At 43.3% G+C, this 20,073-nt stretch overlaps 1 protein-coding gene across 1 annotated transcript in view; it reads left to right on the forward strand.

Moving 5' to 3' along the window:
• Positions 1-17,603, forward strand: part of Map3k7cl (MAP3K7 C-terminal like) — a 37,195-nt gene extending 19,592 nt beyond the window's left edge. The window contains exons 4-5 of the mRNA XM_051191831.1: positions 6,047-6,162; positions 16,980-17,603. Of these exons, the coding sequence (XP_051047788.1) occupies positions 6,047-6,162; positions 16,980-17,160 (297 nt within the window). The 3' untranslated portion in view covers positions 17,161-17,603. The remainder of the gene's footprint in view (positions 1-6,046; positions 6,163-16,979) is intronic.
• Positions 17,604-20,073: the final 2,470 nt, after the last annotated feature.

The following is a 20,073-nucleotide window of genomic DNA, read 5'->3' on the forward strand; positions in this document are numbered from 1 at the left end:
TTTCCCTTGAGTATCAGCATACTGATATCCGGGCAGCCTCTCCAGAAACTTCTTTTAGTACTTTCCTCAGTATATCACTCGACACCTGGGAAATGAAAATGCCGAAAGACAAGTGAGCCCAGCATTCCTGGATTCTTCTACCATGATACCTTTAATACCCTCTTGGAACTAAGGACAGGAAAGCTGGGGGGGACTGGGAGAGGGGGTCACTGAAAGCAGCCAACATGTTCTCTCTTGGCCACACATTGCCAAGCGGACTTCAGAGAACATATATAGATAGATACTTAGGAGCCTTGCCGAAGTAGGTTTTTGAAAGCTTGGTGAATAGGCTGTACCTTGTGGGAAAAGTCTCAGAATTCTTGAGTTACTTTGCGCTTTTATATTCTCTGGGTCAACAGAAAGGACATAAATGTGTTTTACACCGAGCTGTATAAATTCCAGCACTCACTAGGATCATGCTGTATGTTGTAGAAGTGGCTGTTACTATAATATTATTTCAAACCTTTAACGACTTAAAATAATAAAATCCAAGTGACCATAATTAAATGTACTCTAAGATCCTCCTTCCTCCAGCCTGGACTAGGTTTCTCCTCTTAGACTTAGCAGACGTTGCTTGTTAATTTTGACAGGCACTGAAGTGGAATGTAACCTCTGTTCTCCCCCCCCCCCCCATAGGTAATGCTGAGAATCAGGGAATAAATACAAAGTCCACTCAACCACTGTAGAATGTTTGGCTTCCTAAATATATCTTCTGTGTGGGAAGCTGGGGTAGGAGAATTCAGTTCTTGCATTGTTGAAGTGGACAGGGCCAGTAGTTTCTGAAGTAGCCAAGCACAAAACGGAAACGCTTAAGCCGGCTTTGCCCCTTGCTGAGGGATTGGCCGCATGCTTTCTCACGGGCTCATTTCCAGAGGATGGAATACACTTCTGGAGGCCGTGAACTGATGGCTGAGATGTTCAAGCCGCATTCTTGGAACAGGAGCCTGTGGTTTGGTTTCTCTCTTACTTCATCGTGTTAAATTAGTCCTGGTGATCGGGCTAGGTCCCAGAGGCTGTGACAGTTGCCCCGACTCTGACTCTGGGGTGTAATTTAAAGCCTTTGCAAGCTCAGTTCTCTCAGGACAGGGGGTGAAGAGGAAGTGACTGCTCCCCCCCCTCCGGGGGCTCTGTCTGACCTCATCCAAGCTCCAATCGTGCCTTGGGAACCAGTATTTCAAAGCTGTCTTGAAGCAAGGCTGGGAGAACATCTTTATTTACCTGTTTCAGACTCCAGTAAGAGACTTCCATGAGGAGTGAGACCAAGAAGCAGTTTCTGTGATAACACAGCAGCTATGTTCTAGAATCCTAAACAATTGCTGTTGGTTGGGGGTGGTGGTGGAGGTGAGGGCCATGGAGGTGGAACCCAGGCCTCCCAAATGCTAGGCATGGGCTCTGCTGCTGGTCGCTCGGGCTCTAGGATGCTGGGAAGAATATCTGTACCTTTTCATTGTTCACTATTTTGGGGTTCCTTTGGAATGCAGCCTCATCCCTTTGAGGAGAGGGTGGACTAAATGCATCAAAGTGTAGGAAATGGTAAAGAGGGTAACAGGGAAGTTCCTCCTCCTCATGGAAGAGGAAAACACTCCAGGAAGTCGGCTTACCACTAACACTTTAAATCAAGTGCTGGCAATAAAAGCGGTATTATTTTTCTTAATTGTTGTTTCGCGCTGAGCCCAGTAAGTACACAAGGGTAACTGTTGAAGTTTTGGTTCTCTGACCTTCAAGTCCTGGGACTGTAGGTGTGCACCGTACCTGGCAGAAACGGTTACTTCTATTCCCCAGAGTTAGTGGGTTTTCTTGTCCAGCTCTTCCAGGAATTCTTGTAGATTATATTTAGTTTTCAATTTGAGCGTATGTTAAGCAGGATTAAAAAAAACCCAATTATAGGCTCCATTATTTAAACCTACTGGTAGTTCTGTTTTTGTTTTAAATTTTGGATATTCATTTGTTTTTAAACAAGCTCTAGTAAGTTTTCACTAGAAACATCCCTGGTTTACGTTTCTCCAGCCTGTGCTGACATGTGTCTAATGGCAGCCGGGGTGCTCATTCTATGGTATTCCCACACTCGATGTTTGGTTCGGTATCCCTGCCACTGTAGTGACAGATACCAGTTTTGGCCAACACAGCATCATATTCTATTTCAGAGTTCCTCAAAGCTGGGCAGTTGGCAAGGATGAGCAATCTCACTCTCCTCCATCTGCTCATCCTCAGAGTCATGAACTTCCAGTTTTCATGACAAATTGGAACTTGGAATTGGTCAGCTCCAGAGACTTTTTCATCTTCTTTTCTGGCAGATACCATCTTCCCGCCTTGGTGTGGGATGGCTCTCAACTGAGAGTTGGTGGCTCGGTTTTTAAACTGTACGTCATATGCGTATGCTTGGATACTAGGGATGTATTTCCTCAGGCAGAATTTTAATTTAGTGAACCCTGCTGGTCACGCCCCTTTCTCTTTTAACCCTGAGAAGGCCAAAGAGAGCTACCGGCTGTGGGGCTCTAACAGTAGTATTATACAGGGCATTAGAGGGGCTGGGGTTGGAGCTCAGTTGGTACCCTGCTTGCATAAGAGAGCGCCAGGTTTAATCTCCAGTATTGCACACCCCAAGCTTGTTGTCACACCAGGTGTGGTGGCACAGAGAGGTAGGGGTAGGGAGATCAGACATTCACGGTCACCCTCAGCTACAAGGTCAGTTCAAGGCCAACTTGGTGACATGAGAACCTGTTTGTAAAAAAGAAAATGGCAACGAGTAGTAGGAGGCTCAGGGCAGCGCATCATTATCCTGGATTGCTGTAGTTATAAAACTGTCACTGATTGGAATTCTTTCCAGGATGCAAACCGGATGCATGTCAACACATTCTTCAGTGAATTTTCTGGGCTGGGATAAATGTCTAGCGTTTCCAGATGACAGTCGGTTCTGCTGGCCAGTAAATGTTTTTGGTTTGCCCAGCATTTGTGGTGAAATTTTAAAGTGGTGAGAAATGTGAAGTTCACGGGTAAAAGGGTCAGGGCAGACAAAAAGAGACTGAGTAGAAATGAAGTGAGACTCAGCCAGCAGACTCCAGGAGGAAAGCAGCTTGGATAGGTAGAGAGAGGGAACCGACTCATAGAAAACTGTCTTTGCATCACCACGGACAACAATTCCGAGTGTACAGTTCAGCCGCCCAGCTAGTTCCACATGACCTCACTGCCTAGGGGAAAAAAAATCATTTAAAATAGTTCATTATAGCATTTTCATCTGTGTACATAGTGCTTTGATTATATTCCTTCTACTATCCTTACCTGTTCCTCTTCCTCTCTCCCACAGGCCTCCTCCTTCTTCTAAAATACAATATCTAATTTCTACAATTAAAAGATGCTAGTTAGCCAGATGCAGTGGTGGACGCCTGTAATCCCAGCTGCTTGAGAGCTGAAGTTTGAGGAGACAGGTTTCACTGGGAGACATAATGCATGAACTCAAGGCTAGTTTGTGCGAGTCCAAAAAAAAAAAAAAAATGCAAAAGGCCTCAAGATGTCACTTAGTGGTAGCACGCTAAAGTGCAAATAAAATCAGAAGGAAAGAGGCTGGAGAAATGGCTCAGCACTTCAGAACAGTGGCTGCTCCCCCAGAGGATGGGAGTTTGATTCCCAGCATCCACATGGTAGCTCAGAACAGTCTGTAGCTCGGGTTCCAGGGGATCCAGCACCTTCTGGCTTGTCAGGCATTGCATGCATGTGGTTCACAAATAAACACATGAGCAAAACACATGTACTCATAAGATTAAAAAATAAAACCAAAGCCATGGGGCAGGGGGTAAAATCCCAGTTATTTAAAAGAATTGCAAGGTGCAAAGCAAAGAGGAACTGTCACACAAGGAAGTGTACTTGTGATTTTCTTCTTCTCCTCCTCCTCTTCCTCCTCCTCCTTTTAAAATATCAATTCTTTATGTATACAGTGTTCTGTCTGCATATTTGCCTGCACACCAGGAGAGGGCACCAGACCATGTGGTTGGTGGGAACTGAACTCAGGACCTCGGGAAGTTGAGAGCCAGTGCTCTCAACCTCAGAGCCATCTCTCCAGCCCCCAGTTTTCTTCTTGAAGCAGAGCAGAAAGGACATTGCTGCCTTGACTGCTGTCGTCTCTAATCTCCCAGACGTGCAGAGCCTTTTGTGCAGAACCTTAGACTCTTTTGACTATGACATTAGGCAGCTGCTATATTTGCAGTGCACAGACTTCGCAGTGGCAATCGACGTGCTGGATCATGCTTGAACAAATATGGCTTATGTGGCGTTCATGAGAGCAGGATGGCATGTGCAATCTCATGGCTGCCAGTAGCCAAGTCCTTTAACAGGGCACAGATGATTTAAAAGCTTGGCTCGGGAGCCTGGGGTATGTTACTTTCATTCCACTCACTGTGACAACCTGGTAGCCTGCCAGGGTAACAGGTGAAAAGGGATTGAGATTTCTGGGACACGGGCTGGAGGAGCCGGGAGTTCTGAATTCCTTTGGCAACAACTTCATCCCCTGGGGTGAATTATATTGTCATACTACTGTGTTCTGCTTTTCCAATTATTTCTGTATTAAAAAGTGTAGCAGTTACAGCCAGCTGGGTTGATGATGTGAACGTGCCCATAGGGGCCCAGGGAAAGACATTACAAAAAGTGATTATTAGATTCCACACGAGTTAAGTGACAAGGAGGATTTCACACAAATGTAAAGTTTGTCCTAATCAGAATTGGAGAACATTGTGGAACTTACTATGATTATTATGTATTCATCGTGCATATTAACAACGTTCAGTGTGACGTGTCAATAATGCATATGTCTATTTAGAATTTCGCTTCCTTGAGTGAGAAGGATCCTCTTAGCTATCACCCAGAGTACACAGTTTATTGGATTGCTGTTACTTACTGAGTAAATATGACACCTAAAGAAATCTGTGTGCTTTTGAAGAATATAGGAGCAAATAGTAAGATAAGAAATCCATCTGTTTACACTTTACCAATAGGAGCTTAAGATAAGAAATCCATCCGTTCACACTTTACTAGTATAAGTGAGCCAGAGTCGTACCTAGTCAGACACAGTTTACCTACATAGATCACAGTGACAGATAAGACCAAAGAACTTGTTCAGTAACAAACTTCCATGCTTCTCAGATTTGAGATCTTTTTCCATAAGTAACTAGGGGGTGATTTAAAAAACTCTTTAAAAGACAAGTAACTACCATTCCAAACAGTAGTGGTTTTGTTTGTTTGTTTGTTTCTGGTTTTTATTTTCGCTTTTTTATTTTATGTGTATGGGTATTTTGCCTGAATACGTATGCCATGAACCATATGAGTACAGTGCCCACAGAGGGCATAAGAGGGTGTTGACTCCCCTGGAGTTGGATTTACAGATGTTTCCAGATAGTAGTGTTTTCAATCACACGTTACTAATGTGGAAATAAGAACAAAAAAACTCATGGCAGCTTTAGTTAAAAATAATTTCTGGAGTTAGGGATTCTTTTCCCTGTTATATGTAGAAAAGTGTGATGCATGGACCTATTTTCCTCATCCATGGCAGGGAAGATGGGATACAAATCTGTTCTCTGTTCAACCTCTTGTGTGACAAGCAGGACTTAGGGGTCTGGTCCTCCATACCCTCCAGCCTGTCTCTGAGCGGAGCCGCTTCTCAGAAGAGGGCTGTTCTGGGCTTGTGCCTCAGGATCATGGGCGTAGACAAAATGAGACATTGAAACAAACAACAGGAGTATTTCCCCTGGTCTTTTCTAAGCCAGTTTACAATTTCCAAGGAGAACCACAAATCAATGGGAAACTTACTTTTCACTCACACACGGCAGGTAGCCGACGTGCACCAGGTCTCGGGGCTCTGGGACGAGATGCCCATGAATGTCACAGGATAGTCCTTGTCAGCATGATCACCTCGCCTCTCTCTAGGTTCCCTCAAATAGAGGTCGCCCATTCTGTGCCGCGTTCATTGTTAGTGCGGCTCTCTGATGCGATGGACTGATGCTTCTCCTTGTTTGTGCAGCCTCTGCCACCTTGTCACGACTCCGTAGAATCCATGCAGGTGTTTAAACAGCACTGCCAAATAGCAGAGGAGTACCATGAGGTCAAAAAGGAGATCGCCTTGCTGGAAGAAAGGAAGTAAGTACTTCCCTGCCCAGAGGGCTGGTGGGAATGGAGGGGAATGGAGGAAGAGGCAACAGCCTTTCAGCAAGTCAAGTGCCTCTGCCTGTGGACTAGGAAGGAGAGCTGTGGGGTAGGCTTCCACTGAGAACTCAATTGTTTTTTAAAGGAGAGATTTTAGTTAAAGAAATTAACATTACCATCCAGAGTCGCGGTATTCTCTATGGCTCTACCCAGCGCCTCAGGGCGCTTTGACTTGGGGTGAATTTTAATTGATATTCAAACAGTAGAGGTCCCACACTAAATGGAAACCCTTTATAGAGTTATGTAAATGTATTAGTGAACTAATTGCATTTTATAGTCCCAGTACGTTTTTATCATGATAGCATTTATTATCATTATAGTTCTGCTATGGAAAGTTATAAAGTTCAATTAATTAGAGCACTTTAATTTTTACGGACTGTTTCGCAAAAACCCATTTCATTTGTGCTCGGTTCTGCCAGCATCTATCCTCAGTGACTTAAAAGCATCAAAGTAAACACTGTGTCTTCACCCACTGGCCACTTTGTTCTTACACACTTACCAGGGAGATCTGTTGGTAGTATTCTTACTTCAGACTAAGAAGTGATCACATTAAAACATAGCTACAGACATTTCTCACTGCTGAGTTCCCGAAGCCTTGCCCATCATGTACACCTAAATGCTAAACGCATTATTGCCTGGGTGTGAGGTAGAACTCACAAGCAGGGCAGGTTTTTTTTTTAAACATTTTATTTCTTCTCCCCCCCCCTTTTTTTTTTTTACTGCAGTGACACACTGTATTTATATTGTTTAATTTCTAAGTGAAAGAAGGTGAAATGTGTTTTGTTTAAGAAAACCTTAGGACTCTCGATGACTGCGGTATAGAGGTAGGATATCTATAAACTGTGGGTTTTGTAAGCAGACTACTGCATTTGCCAAATGAACTCAGCCTCTTCCTGATTCACTGCTTTGCTTCCCTTGAGACACAAAAAGTGACCTGGGACTTTTGGCTATCCGGGATTGAAAACTGTTAGGGAATCAGAAAGCACGGGTTTTAAAGTCCGAGGCTTTCTTCTTGGTTGCAGAGCCTTGATAAGCTGTCCAAATTATTTAGGTTGCATTTGTCAGCACCGTGTGACTTCTGACAGTGACCAGTGTCGTAGCCACAGGAGGACGTAGGATGAGCAGCCTGGGCAATACTTACCCATGCACGCGCGCACACAAACGGGGATGGCCCGGTAGGGAAAAGTTGGTTTTAGAAAGCAGCATTAAGCCTCATATAACCTTCCAGGACCCCAAAGAACTAAGGAGAATCCCCTCCCCTGCCAGGGACTCACGGTCACATGTGTTTCTGTGGAAGTCATCTTATTATTCCTTCATCAGTTGTATCCAAATTCTCTAAATAGTTGGCTACATAGAACTCAAGGACAAACTGGGTTTAAGATTTTGTGCTTTAAGTCTTGGCTGGTGCGATGTTATAACTGATTTTCTTTGTGCGTATATGTGCGTTTCTTTAAAATTAATAGCATCTTCTGCGTCTTCCTTTCCCCCTTGTTCCTTCTTTCTCTCGGGGCGTTCCCATGGATTCAGGCTGGCGTCAAGCTTACTATATACCCAAGTATGGCCTGACTCCTGGTCACCCTGCCTTGATTTCCCTAAGGGCTCAGTCACAGGCATGTGCTGGCACACCTGGTTTTTGAAGTTCCGGGAGTCAAACCCAGAACCTCCTGCATGCTAGGCAAGCACCCTACAAACTGACCTGGGCTCCAAGTCCTCACTCCCAATTCTGCCCTGGGTTTCACCACCTACCATGATATTGCTGGAAACCTCCACAGAATTTCCTACCTTGACCCTGCCTCAACTGCATAGGCCTATTAGCTCTCCCAGGATGGAGCTGTGTCTGCTACACCAGCAGCAATTCCTGTCGGAAGGCCTGGCCCATGCCCTTGCCCACGGTGACCAGATCTTTTCCTCAGCCATGAAAGAGCCAGTGAACGTACGATCCTTTGAACTTTCAGTAAGCTAATGCTACCAGTAATCATTTTAAGCTTATTCCCATCTTCATGATGCTCCGTCTCTCCTGCAGGCACACACCCACTTCCTTTAGCGTCTCTTTGGATCCGTATCATCCACCATGGATCTGATCATAGATGTCAAATATGAATGAGGTTGATTTAAGGTAGCCCATTCATTAGAGGTTGCCGCAATGCTCTCTGCATAAGCATATTCTCTTTGTATTGCTATGGTCCTGTGTTAAAATATGGAGTTGATGTTAGTAAAAGTTACTAAGATAACCGTTAAATCACAAAGTGTGGTTGGAGTCATCACTGTACGGAATCTGTCCTCTGAGGGCTGTTAGCTGTACTGTTTTTCATTACCAGTGGTTCATTTTGTAACAGATCTTTTTCTGAAGTGTTTGTTTCCAAGCAAGATAAATCAGGCTGTATGGATCTGACCCAAGCAATTAGCATTCCATTAAAAAGAAAATGATTTCTGAGGAGAATTTCTCTTCCAACACTTCATAAAGTATGGCTGACTTGATGCCTTTGACAACTGTCTCATGCAAGTGAGACACAAAGATTCTAAGGTATTTTAAAAGATATGTTTTCTGTCTTGGAATTGTTTGTGCAGTGCACAGCCTGATGTTTGAACTTGAGACTGAACTTCTCTCATATTTCCAGAGGAGGTCTCCCTGGATCAAGTTTGGGAGAACTTACATTCGAGATGCCAAGACTTGGTGTAACTCTTACTGGGCATGTCCGCTGGGTGGATAAAGATAGCCAAACCTTCTCATGGATTACTCACCATGGGATAAATCCTATTTATTTAAATTTCTTTCTGGCTTATGAGCAGTGATGTATAGCATCAGTTTCCATATTAGTTGGAACATCTAGATCTTTTTGCATGTGATCATATTCCCTATGATTGCACACATGATGTATCTTTCTGATATATCCTATAAGAATTTTCATTCTAAGTATACATAGCTTCTTTTGTACAGCATGCAGCTTTAGAAATCTAGCACTGATTGATAGACAGAAATGATATAAAATATACAACCTGCTATAAAGGCTGCTGAGTTTTCTAGACATGATCCTGTCTTGTCTGGTGGAGAAAGCAGCTCTCCGATCTCTATGCACACTGCCCTGAGGAGATGGACAACACCGGCAAAGGATCATTGCTACAGATGAACTTTTCCATTTGACAGTTCAGGGCCCTGCAGTGACCCAGTGTTCTACAGCTGTCGTGGTTGTGGGTGATTTTCTTCGGCCCCTCATTGTCCCTATTTCCTAGCTATTTTAGCAGACAAACCTGTCTACTGTGCCCATCACCTTGCTGCTGGACATTTTTTTTTTTTTTAATGTTTCGAGTTCATCCACATACCACACGCCTTGTTCCTTTTATCTGTGGATAATACACTATTGTCCACATCTCGTTTGCTTTTTGTTGGTTAATGTACATCTGGGCCATTTGCACCAGTCAGTGTTTTGAATAACGCTGCTATACACATTTGTGAGTAGTTCTAATTGTCGCACATTTCTGCATGTGCTTGCTGTGTACTGATGACACCGGTGCTGGCAGATGGAAAATGGTGTGTCATTGTGGTTTTGATTTACATTTCCCTGATGGCTGTGATGTTGCACAACTTCTCATGCACTTCTGGGCCATTTCTGTTCTCTTGGGGGAAATATTTATTTAGACATATTGCCCAATTTTAAGAGGGTTTTCATTCTGTCATTGAGTAAAAGGTCCGTATAACTTTAGTGGGGTCAATTGAAACATTAGAAGGGTTTTTTTTTTGTTTTGTTTGTGTTTTTTTGTATTGGGAACCCACAAACATTTTAAGACCTGCTCGCTCATGTCATGTCTTATTAAAGCATATACAGTGATTATGGAGAACAATAGTATCTAGGGGAATATTGAAACATAGGAAGGGGTACTTAGGTTACTTGTAAAAATTTAATGTGAAAACTAGCCTCTTTTTTGCTTCTCATCATGTTATTTAACTCATTCTGAAACCGCCAACAGATTTTTGTGTCTCAATAGGAACCTTTGTTGCCTTCGATCATTTTCGAAGAAATATTTTTAAGACCAGCTCTGGGAAAGTCTCTTAAAGTTTGGGGATGGAGAGGATATTAGTAGGCCACTGTCACAGAGCGAACAGAGAAAGGCCAGGGCTATCTGCACCACTCCACTCAGGGGGTGAGGCTTGAAAAGAAGGTTGTGTAGTGTGAACATACAGAGACCAGAACACCCCCCCCCTCTGTCCTCCAGGTATATGGGTCTGACACATTTACTCAGTCTAGAAATTGGGATTTCGTGGTCATAAAGAAACAATGTAAGTGGTGTGTCCCACAGGTGTTTCTAATAATAGGTGGGCCCTCGGCACAAACATCTATTCTCTTTCCGGTGATGTCTGACGTGATGCAGGCTGGGTAAAGCATGGGATTTGAGGCCATTTCCCAGCAGTGAGGATGTGGTTCCCGAGACCAGCCCACCAGCAGGAATAAACACACTGCCTGGTCTGGGCTTGGACGTAATGCTTGTTGAGCAAGCGACTAGAGGACCCTGGAAATGGATTGCTGAAGGCTTTGCTTGAGGAGGCAGAGAAAGGGTCAGAAGGATTTTTTTTTTTTCCATTTAAATAGCTACTTTTTGTTGAATATCAACATTCCAGTCATAATGCCCCAGTCATAACGATTGGGTCTCCAACACCAGGGCTGTCCAGCCTCTTGACTAGAATTCTCTTACCCTCTGCCTGAGACCTTGTTAAAAGCGACATGACACTTACATTCCCTGAATGAGTATATCCTTATTTCCTTTACCAACGAGGTAGTGCCAGTGCAATCTCCAGAGCAGCAGAACAAGGAAACATCTTTTTTTCTTTTTAAACTTTATCCCCACACCAGGATCAGCTCGCGGTGACTGACAGAGTGAGTCCTGCAGCTTCCTTTATTTAATGCGTGTTTCTCACAAGGGGCTTTTCCTGCTCCCATCTCCAACCCAGGACCTGGCCAATGTCTAGAGAAATGTCTGATTTCATGGCCAAGAAGTGAGGATGTTACCTAGCATCTAGTGAGGGAAAGCTGAGGATGATGCTAAGCCTCCTCTAATGCCATTGCCTAGGGCAGACTCGTCAGGCCCAATTGTCAATCATACTAAAACTGAACAAACCCTTGGTTGGACTTAATCTCACCTTGCCCCCAGCTTCTGCATCCTCATACCTTAGTAATCTTAGTACACGTAAGCATTCACTGTTCATGAGCTTTCAGCGCCATCGCCAGATTGAGTTTTGCAAGCTTCAATTGAATACCATTTGTTATCTTTCCATCATAAAAAAATAAATAAATAAAATGGGGGAAGGTAAGATACTTCAATCATCTTGAGGCATCTGTTTTTTTCTCCTCTATATAAATATCGCCCTTTGAACATAAAAGTACCACCAACTCAAGGATTAAAAAAAAAAATTTACCCTGTTAGCTTATCAGAGCCAAACCATCTAGAATTTTAACTTTTTCTCAACAAACATCCTCAGTTAATTTTGCAAGCACTGAGGATCTTGATAGTGATCTTCCCACTCTTGTATTTTTTGGTTGTGAGCCGAGCCTTTAATGTCTAAGTCACCTCTCCACCCCAATAGTGATCTTTCTAGTTGAAAAAAATATTTGAATCAGTTTCTTGGAACCTAAAGAATTTCCTACATTTTGAAATTCATTTCCACACACTTTTAATCTTTTCTTTACTAACACTTTTACCTCTTTCTCCCTCCCTCCCTCTCTCTCTCCAAGTAAAACTTTTCTTTCCAGGTCTGTGGCTTAGGATGGGAACATCTGATGATTTGTGGTGGATCCCACGGGCATGGCCCTCAGACTGTTGGGATGCATCATGTACACAGAGTGTTACACTACAGGTTCTTAGCATCAAAGTAAGATTCTTGTAGCTATGGCCCTCCACCTCACCTCCTGTGACACTGAGTGAGTGATAGACATGGTAGCCTGAAAAATCAAAATTGGGACCATATTTTACCTCATTGCAAAAAATGAATCTTCTTGGAATCATCCGTGTATGAAACAGTTTCAGTAACTTGGTGTGCTGAGGCTTACTCATGACTTGCTAATGGATGAACATAAATGTGTCTAAGTAAATAAGTCCCAAACAGGAGACAGCAGACATCTTGGCAGTTTTTATTGGCTATCTATGTAATTACTTACATGAAGCTAATTTGGAAACCTATCAGCCGAGGCTTCTTGACTGTGGTAAAGAAGAAATTATTATTATTGGCATTCTCTATTGCAGAAAGATGGGACTAGACAGTCTCTCACCCGTTCCTTGCAGTAACAAAGTCCGTAATTCTGTGGCTGGTCATCCTTAAAAATCAGAACTGAAGACAGACAAATGGGATCAGGGGATTAACTGAAGTCAAACAAGGAGTCAGGAAAATAGCCATCGTACACCTGCTACTACCCACCCCCAGACTGTACAGCGAAAGCAGAACTCTATTTAGAACTAAATGGTGACTTGAAGGGCAGGGGGCCCCAGCCAGACCAGGGATGACCTAATGCATGGAGGATTTGAGCAGCTCTCTTTCTCAACCCCATGTAGGTTTTTGTTTTCCCTTTCTCTCATTAATTTCTTTAAGATAGTTACAAGAGAACTTTTACTGATCAATATTTAATTATCGGCATTTTCTGCTTTGACCGTGCTCAGGGACACAGAGCATTGAGCCTATAATCAGGATCAGCTTGATGTCTACCTTTACTTATTAGCTGTGTGGCTTTTTAATTAGATGGAGTACTTTGAGTTAGGCTTCCCTTCTTTTAGGGTATAAATGATCTTCCCCCAAAGTACATTTTTTCTTCAGCTATTCAATCATCAAGTGTTTATTGGGAAGCTGTTCTATTTTAAACATCTTGGAAGACCCAGAGACCAGTTGGAGCTCAAGAACTTAGTGTATGTGCCTGTGTGTTCCACACCCTCCCCCTCGATCCTTCTGGGTCTTCCTTTTATTGTGCTGGTCTTGCTCAGCTGACACCAAATTGAGTGGCTAAGGGAGTCTATCAGGCGGAGGAAGAAAATATTAGAATTTCTCTTCTGATTTAACTTTGTCCCTCCGGGGATCATTTTGATGGTTTCAAATGTACCGAAAACACCAAATGTGTCCTTTACTGGGTTTCCTATTAGAAATTTCCCTAATTGTGCCTTGTTCTTCCTGAACAGTGAAGGATTTTTTTCTTTTATTGTCTAATGTTCCTCGTGGTTAGATGTATTGTGTGCGTCTTGGGTTGGTAGGAAAGACCACAGATATAATGCATGTTCCTCACAGGGCATGTGGCACCTGTTTATCTCCTCAGTAGTGAGTGACATCCAGTGTTAGCTCATTACATATCCATGTTTGAGTATGCTTTAAAGTATACAGAACACACTAACACATACAGAATTCATGAATGAGTATGCATGTGTTCAAATAGTCTGGATTTCAAATAGTCCGTGTGTGTGTGTGTGTGTGTGTGTGTGTGTGTGTGTGTGTGTTAACTAGTAGTAAATTTTTCTTTTTAGTTCTTAAGATAGGGTGTCTCTATGTAACTTAGCTCAGGCCACCAAGGGCCAGGAGTACAGGCATGCACCCATCACATATAATTTTTAACTAATAGTCTTAAATGCTCAAATGGTTTGGGAGATACAGCTGAATAGGACAGTCATGTCATCTTCTATTTATGGATTATTAGAACATTACAGATAGGGTTTGTGATCAGAAACAGTTCTTGCTCTAGTCGCCCTGACTTATTTTCAGTATAAACATGAGTGTTATTATTTGTAGAAATGTATTTTCCCATCCTTCTGTTTATCTTATAGAGTATCAGGGTAGTGTAAGAACAAAGAGAAAAGACTTTCAGGAGTATGGTCCTTCCCGTGCAGAGGTCCACATCCATGATCCAACCAACTGCACATCAAGATGCTGTGCTCTTAGGGCTTCTTGTCCCATTTTCCCAAACAATACAAAATAGCATTTTGATTTTTTTTTCCTTAGCATGCATGTGGTGTTGGGCATTTAAAAATATCCAGAGTTAAACACACAGAAGGACATGTGCAGGTTACATAAAAATATTACGCTATTTTATTTGAGCATCAGCAGATCCATGGGAGACCTGGGTTCAATGCCTGATGGGTATTAAAGGATTACTGTATGAGTGTGAGGACTAGAGAAAGACATGGAAAATTATATCCTCAGGATCAAACCCAGGGCCTTGAGCATGGCTGGTGAGTGCTCTGCCACTGACCTCCAGCTCCAAACCCTCATAAAGATTTGTTAAACTGATATCTACAACAAAGGAAGCTAAGCACTAAGTTCCAAGGACAAAGATCCAGTAAGAGACAAAGTAGCTTTCTCCCCACAAGACAGAAGGCAGGGCCTTAGCGTGTATTGCCTTAGTAACTGATGGTCTTTTCATTCCTTTGAAAAGTAGTAATTTCAATAACTTGTTGCACCTTTAAAAAACTTTAATATTTGCTTTCTCAGAAACAGAAATGCATAGCTGTCTTTTAAGCAGCCAACACTTAACTTTATTGCGCTTAACAAAAAATAAGTCATGTAGTTGGCATTTTCTTTGGGCTACCAACCAGCTCCCAAATAAAGACACAGAGACTTATTATTAATTATGAATGCTTAGCTCTTTTAACTTTATTTAACCATTTAAGTTGTTTCTATTCATCTATATTTTTGTTTGTTTTGTTGTTGTTGTTGTTGTTTGTTTTTGTTTTTAACCTTTCTTTCTTTCTGTATGTCCTACTTTCCTGCTTCCTCTGTGTCTGTCTGTCTGGCCCCTGTCGTCTCCCTGATGTCTCCTTTTTTTTTCCTCCCCAGCCTAAATTCCTCCTCCTAGTCATTCTCCCTGCCCAGAAGTTCTGCATATACCTCCTCCCTCACTACTGACCACTCAACTTTATTTATTAGACCAGTCAGGGGCCTTAGGCAGGCAAGGTAAGACAGCATCACATCTTTATTTCATTAAACAAATGCAACAATCTTTACATAGTTAAGAAATGCAATACATTGTTGCATAGTCAAATATTCCACAACAAGATCACAGGCCAATGATGTGGCTTGGCAGATAAAAGCACTTGTCACACAAGCTAGGCCACCTGAGTTAGAGCCCCAGAACCCATAGTGGAAAGAACTGATTCCAGTGCAGGCTGTGGCAATACACATGTACACACACACACACACACACACACGCACGCACGCACGCACGCACGCACGCACGCACGCACGCACACACACACACACACACACACACACAGTTTGTTTCGGATGATTGAAAGACCTATGGGTCTTTGGAACAATTTTAGCATGTTGGATGTGTCTAATGGAGGTACCAAGTAAAAGGTCCTAAAACTTATAATTGGGATAGATTAAAATACAAAAAGACCAGTGCTTAGGGTATTATGGTTCACAACTATAATTTCAGCACTTGAGAAGCTGAGGCAGGAGGTTTGCTATACATTTTAAGGTCACCCTAGGCTACATAGTGAGTTCCAGGCCAACTTGGGTCAGTAGAGTGAGACCCTGCCTCATCCCCTGTCGATGTGAGAATAAACTACTACAACCACAACAGAAAACAGTGAGAGGCTTCCCCAAAACTCAAAATAGGCCTAGCCCATGACCTAGTCACCTCTCCTCGGCACACACCCAAAGGGCTCTACATTTTGCTATAAAGACGCTTGCCTATCCGTGTTGATCACGGCTCCTTTTGCAATAGCAAGGAAATAGAACCAACCTAGATGCCATAAACAGAGAAACAGATAATGAAAGTGTGGTTCATACACACAGTGGAGTTTATTCAGCTGTGGAGAAAAAAAGGAATTATGAAAATTTCAGGAAAATGGCTAGAACTGGAAAGCATAGCAAGCAAGGTAAGCCAGCTCCGATGGACAAGTACCGTATGTGCGTCCTGACGACCCAGGCGCAGGCGGACAAACACTGTGTGTGGGTCCTAACTTCTAATTGGTAAATACACACATCCAGGAGGATGTAAATGTGAATCTGGAAAGAGGCCCATGAAGTGGAAGAAATGGCTTTAAGGGAAATGTGGAGAAGACAACAGAACAAAGTAGAAGTGAGGCCTGGGGGCCAAGGGGACAGTGGGCGAAAGAGGACAGGGAGACGAGGGGAGAGTGAGAAACGCGGGAAAATCCCACGTGGAAGGAAACCCGTTGCTTTGTAAGCTAATAAAAATAGATAGATAGATAGATAGATAGATAGATAGATGGATAGATAGATAGATGATAGATACATGATAGATAGATGATAGATAGATAATAGATAGGTGATAGATAGATGGATGGATAGACCGATAGATAGATGATAGATAGATAGATGATAGATAAATGACAGATAGATGATAGATACATGATAGATAGATGGATGATAGATAGATAGATGATAGATGGATGGATGGATAGATCGATAGATGATGGATGGATGATAGATAGATGATAGATAGATGATAGATGAATGGATAGACAGATTGATAGATGATAGATAGACAGATAGATGATAGATGGATGATAGATACATGATAGATGATAGATAGATAGATGATGGATGGATAGATAGATCAATAGATGATAGATAGATAGGTGATAGATAGATAGACAGACAGACAAACTGAAAGAAAAGGGAAGAGAACGAAACCGAGAGGGAAAAGTAAAGGTATGTCACTGGGTACAATTGAGAAGTGCAGAGAGAGGCGCGCAGATTGCTGGGTATGTTTGCAATGAAGCCTGTGCTTTCTGCCCTGTGCCCTGACTTTCAGAAAACTGCTCATCGCCAAGCTGGACCAGGCAGAAAAGGAGAAGAGGGATGCTGCCCAGCTGGTTCGAGAGTTTGAGGCTCTGACGGAGGAGAACCGGACGCTGAAGATGGCCCAGTCTCAGTGTGTGGAACAACTGGAAAAACTCAGAATCCAGTATCAGAAGAGGCAAGGGTCGTCCTAGCTTCAGCCGAGGAGCGAGGCTGCTGGCTGCCATGTGCTAGCCAACAAGATTTGCATCTTAAAGGGACAGAGAGCAAAATCTATTGCTGCTTCTCTTTATGACCCACATGGCAAATGTCTAGAATGAGTTTAGTGCTGCCTAGCTTCCAGCTTGAGAGAGGGATATTTTATTTTAAGTGGGGGGTCATTAATGCAAAGCTGTCACCACCAGTGTATATTTTCAGAGATCAGAGTTCTTTTCCAAAGATTTATATAAATATATATATATATATATATTTCCTAGTTAGAAAGATGTGATCATACTATACATTATAGTAGAAAATAATAAAAAAAAATAGAATACTGATTGGTCTCCCTGAAAACCACGAGCCGTAAAACAAGCCAGGAGGATGTTCACTGTAGTTTCACATCTGTGTATTTTAAAATTTTATGCCTTTTCCTATTTCAAGTCTGCTTAACGACAAACCATAGAAACTTCTCTCCACATAGCTGAAGTTGGTTGAGTCAGACGTAACTCTCCCGTGATCGATTGTCCTAAGAATAAATGGTTGCATAGCCTAAGTGCTTTCTCATGAAAACGTTAGCAGGCATTGTGTCCATGCCCAAAGCGTGCCCGCCAGGGCTGACTTGCTGTGTAATGAAGAATTGAGGCTGGTGCGCTTCCTTCGCTCCTAGTTAGCGCACATTGGACACATTCGCCTCTGCTGCGTGTGTCTTGGGGATCTGGGCCTGGGGAAAGTGGAAAGAAACCATTCAGACACTACTCGGTTGGGTGTCTGCAGATCAGTAGAGCGACACAGCTATTGCAGTGTTTGGGGTTTCCGGAAACGTGTTAGATCAGTGGTAACTGACAGGAATGTGCTTGTGAATTCAGGGGTAAAGTGATTTCCCTTCCTTCCAGCTACCGCACTTCCCACCCATTGTTCTGTGTCCATTTCTATTCACACGACTTCTTTTTCATTAAACGTGTATCAAACGCGCAGCCCCGTGTCTTGCTTCGGCCTTAAGCCCTGTGTGCTTGGAGTTGCCCTGGTTAGAATTTATTCTCAGCAGTTATGCGTTGAAAAAGAAATGATGTCCTTTTCCAGGCAAACACCTAGGGTCCTCATCTAAAATACTCAGAGCACTAATACTGACTATGAGATGTAGACAGCGGTTCCCAACCAGGCATGATACCCCCCTACCCCCGGGGATACTTGGCAGTGTCTAGAGACATTCCTTTCCTTTTAAAGATACATATGTGTGTGTGTGTGTGTGTGTGTGTGTGTGTGTGTGCACACGCTCGAGAGTGCAATGCTGCCCATGTAGTTGTCAGAGGATGACTTTTGGATCCCTTCTCTTTTTCTACCTTGTAGTGATTTGGGACTGAACCCAGGTCCTCAGGCTTGGCAGCAATAACCTGCCCAGCCATCTTGCTGCCCCTTGTAGTGAGATGTCCACCCTGCCTGAACCTGTTGCACTGACCACGCCCATTAGGACATGGGGACAGGTGTGGGCGTGACCTGGGAGGACTAGGTCTGGGGTCCCAGACCCCAGCTCCCTCACTCTCTTTCGCTTCCTGGTCAGAGACAGAGAGCATCCGGAGGCATCCTTGGGACAGGAACCTGCAGCGGTCATCTGTTTCTGGTGTAAGTGATTTCTCCCGGAATAAACATCCGTCAGCCTATCATTTCCAAGATATTTATTTATCACACATTAGCCCCTTTATCTTTGGTTTCCACAATAAGGGTAGAGGACAATACTAGTATGGAGGACAAAGCCTAAGAATGATACCACACTCAGGGCGGCCTTCCCTCAAAAAGAGTTATCCCATTCAGTGACATGCCAGCAGGACAAAGAGTGATGTTTCCTCATGCTGAACCAGTCACTGGGGATCTTGGGCACAGACTGGGAAGCCAGGGGCAGATTCATGTGTATGGTTCCGGGACCATGAGGCCAGAACACCTTTTGTTGCTTTAATACTTGACACAAAGCAAAAACAAACAAGCAAACAAACAAACAAAACTTTGTGATTCTGGATAGAGCCTGCTTTGGTTTGTTTTGTAGTAACTACCAAGCCTAGAAGTACCAACAGGAAGGGATCTTACCAAACGTACACAGTTCTAGGGCTCCCTGAGTAGCAGGAGAAGAGCGCCTCACTAAGCTTGGGACACTGGCTTTGAGCTCCGTCACTGGACACGTCTGTAGAACTCGAGCAGTCCTGACCTTATGCAGAGGACGAGGACAGGGAAATAGCTTCTAAGTCCCCACTCTGGCAGGAGGGATATTAGAGCAGGTAAAACTGTTGGGATGTGTCTTAGTCAGTGATCTACTGCAGTGAAGAAACACTGTGACCACAGCCACTTTTACAAAGGAAAACGTTTCATCGGGGCTGACTTACAGTTCAGAGAGTTAGTCCATTGTCATCATGGTGGAGCGCGTGACAGGCTGCAGACAGACACGGTGCTGGAGAGGAGCTGAACCAATGCTGGCAAGTGTGGGAAGAGAGACGCTGGGCCTGACTTAACTCCAAAGCCCACCCCACAGTGACACACTTCCTCCAACAAGACCACACCTCCTAATCCCTGCCAGGAAGTACCATGGCCAAGCATTGAAATCTATGAACCAATGAGGGTTATTCCTATTCAAACTACCACAGGGTATCTCCGGGGTTATGGCACAGAATCATTGTATGAATAACACTAGAAACCCTGCTAATGTCAATGTTTCAAAAATATACATATGTGTTCCTCCAAAGCAAAATTTGCCCTGAGTGTATGTGTTTTCAGTAGATTTCAATTTATTAAAACATGAAATATTGATGGGGGGTGTCCTGTGTGCTGTGAATATAAAGTCCCTTTTATTGGTTGATGAATAAAGCTGTTTTGGCCAATGGACAGGAAGGATTTATCCAGGTGGGAAATCCAAACAAGGA

Source organism: Phodopus roborovskii, unplaced genomic scaffold (genome assembly GCF_943737965.1).
Source record: "Phodopus roborovskii unplaced genomic scaffold, PHOROB, whole genome shotgun sequence".
Classification (NCBI taxonomy): Eukaryota; Metazoa; Chordata; class Mammalia; order Rodentia; family Cricetidae; genus Phodopus; species Phodopus roborovskii.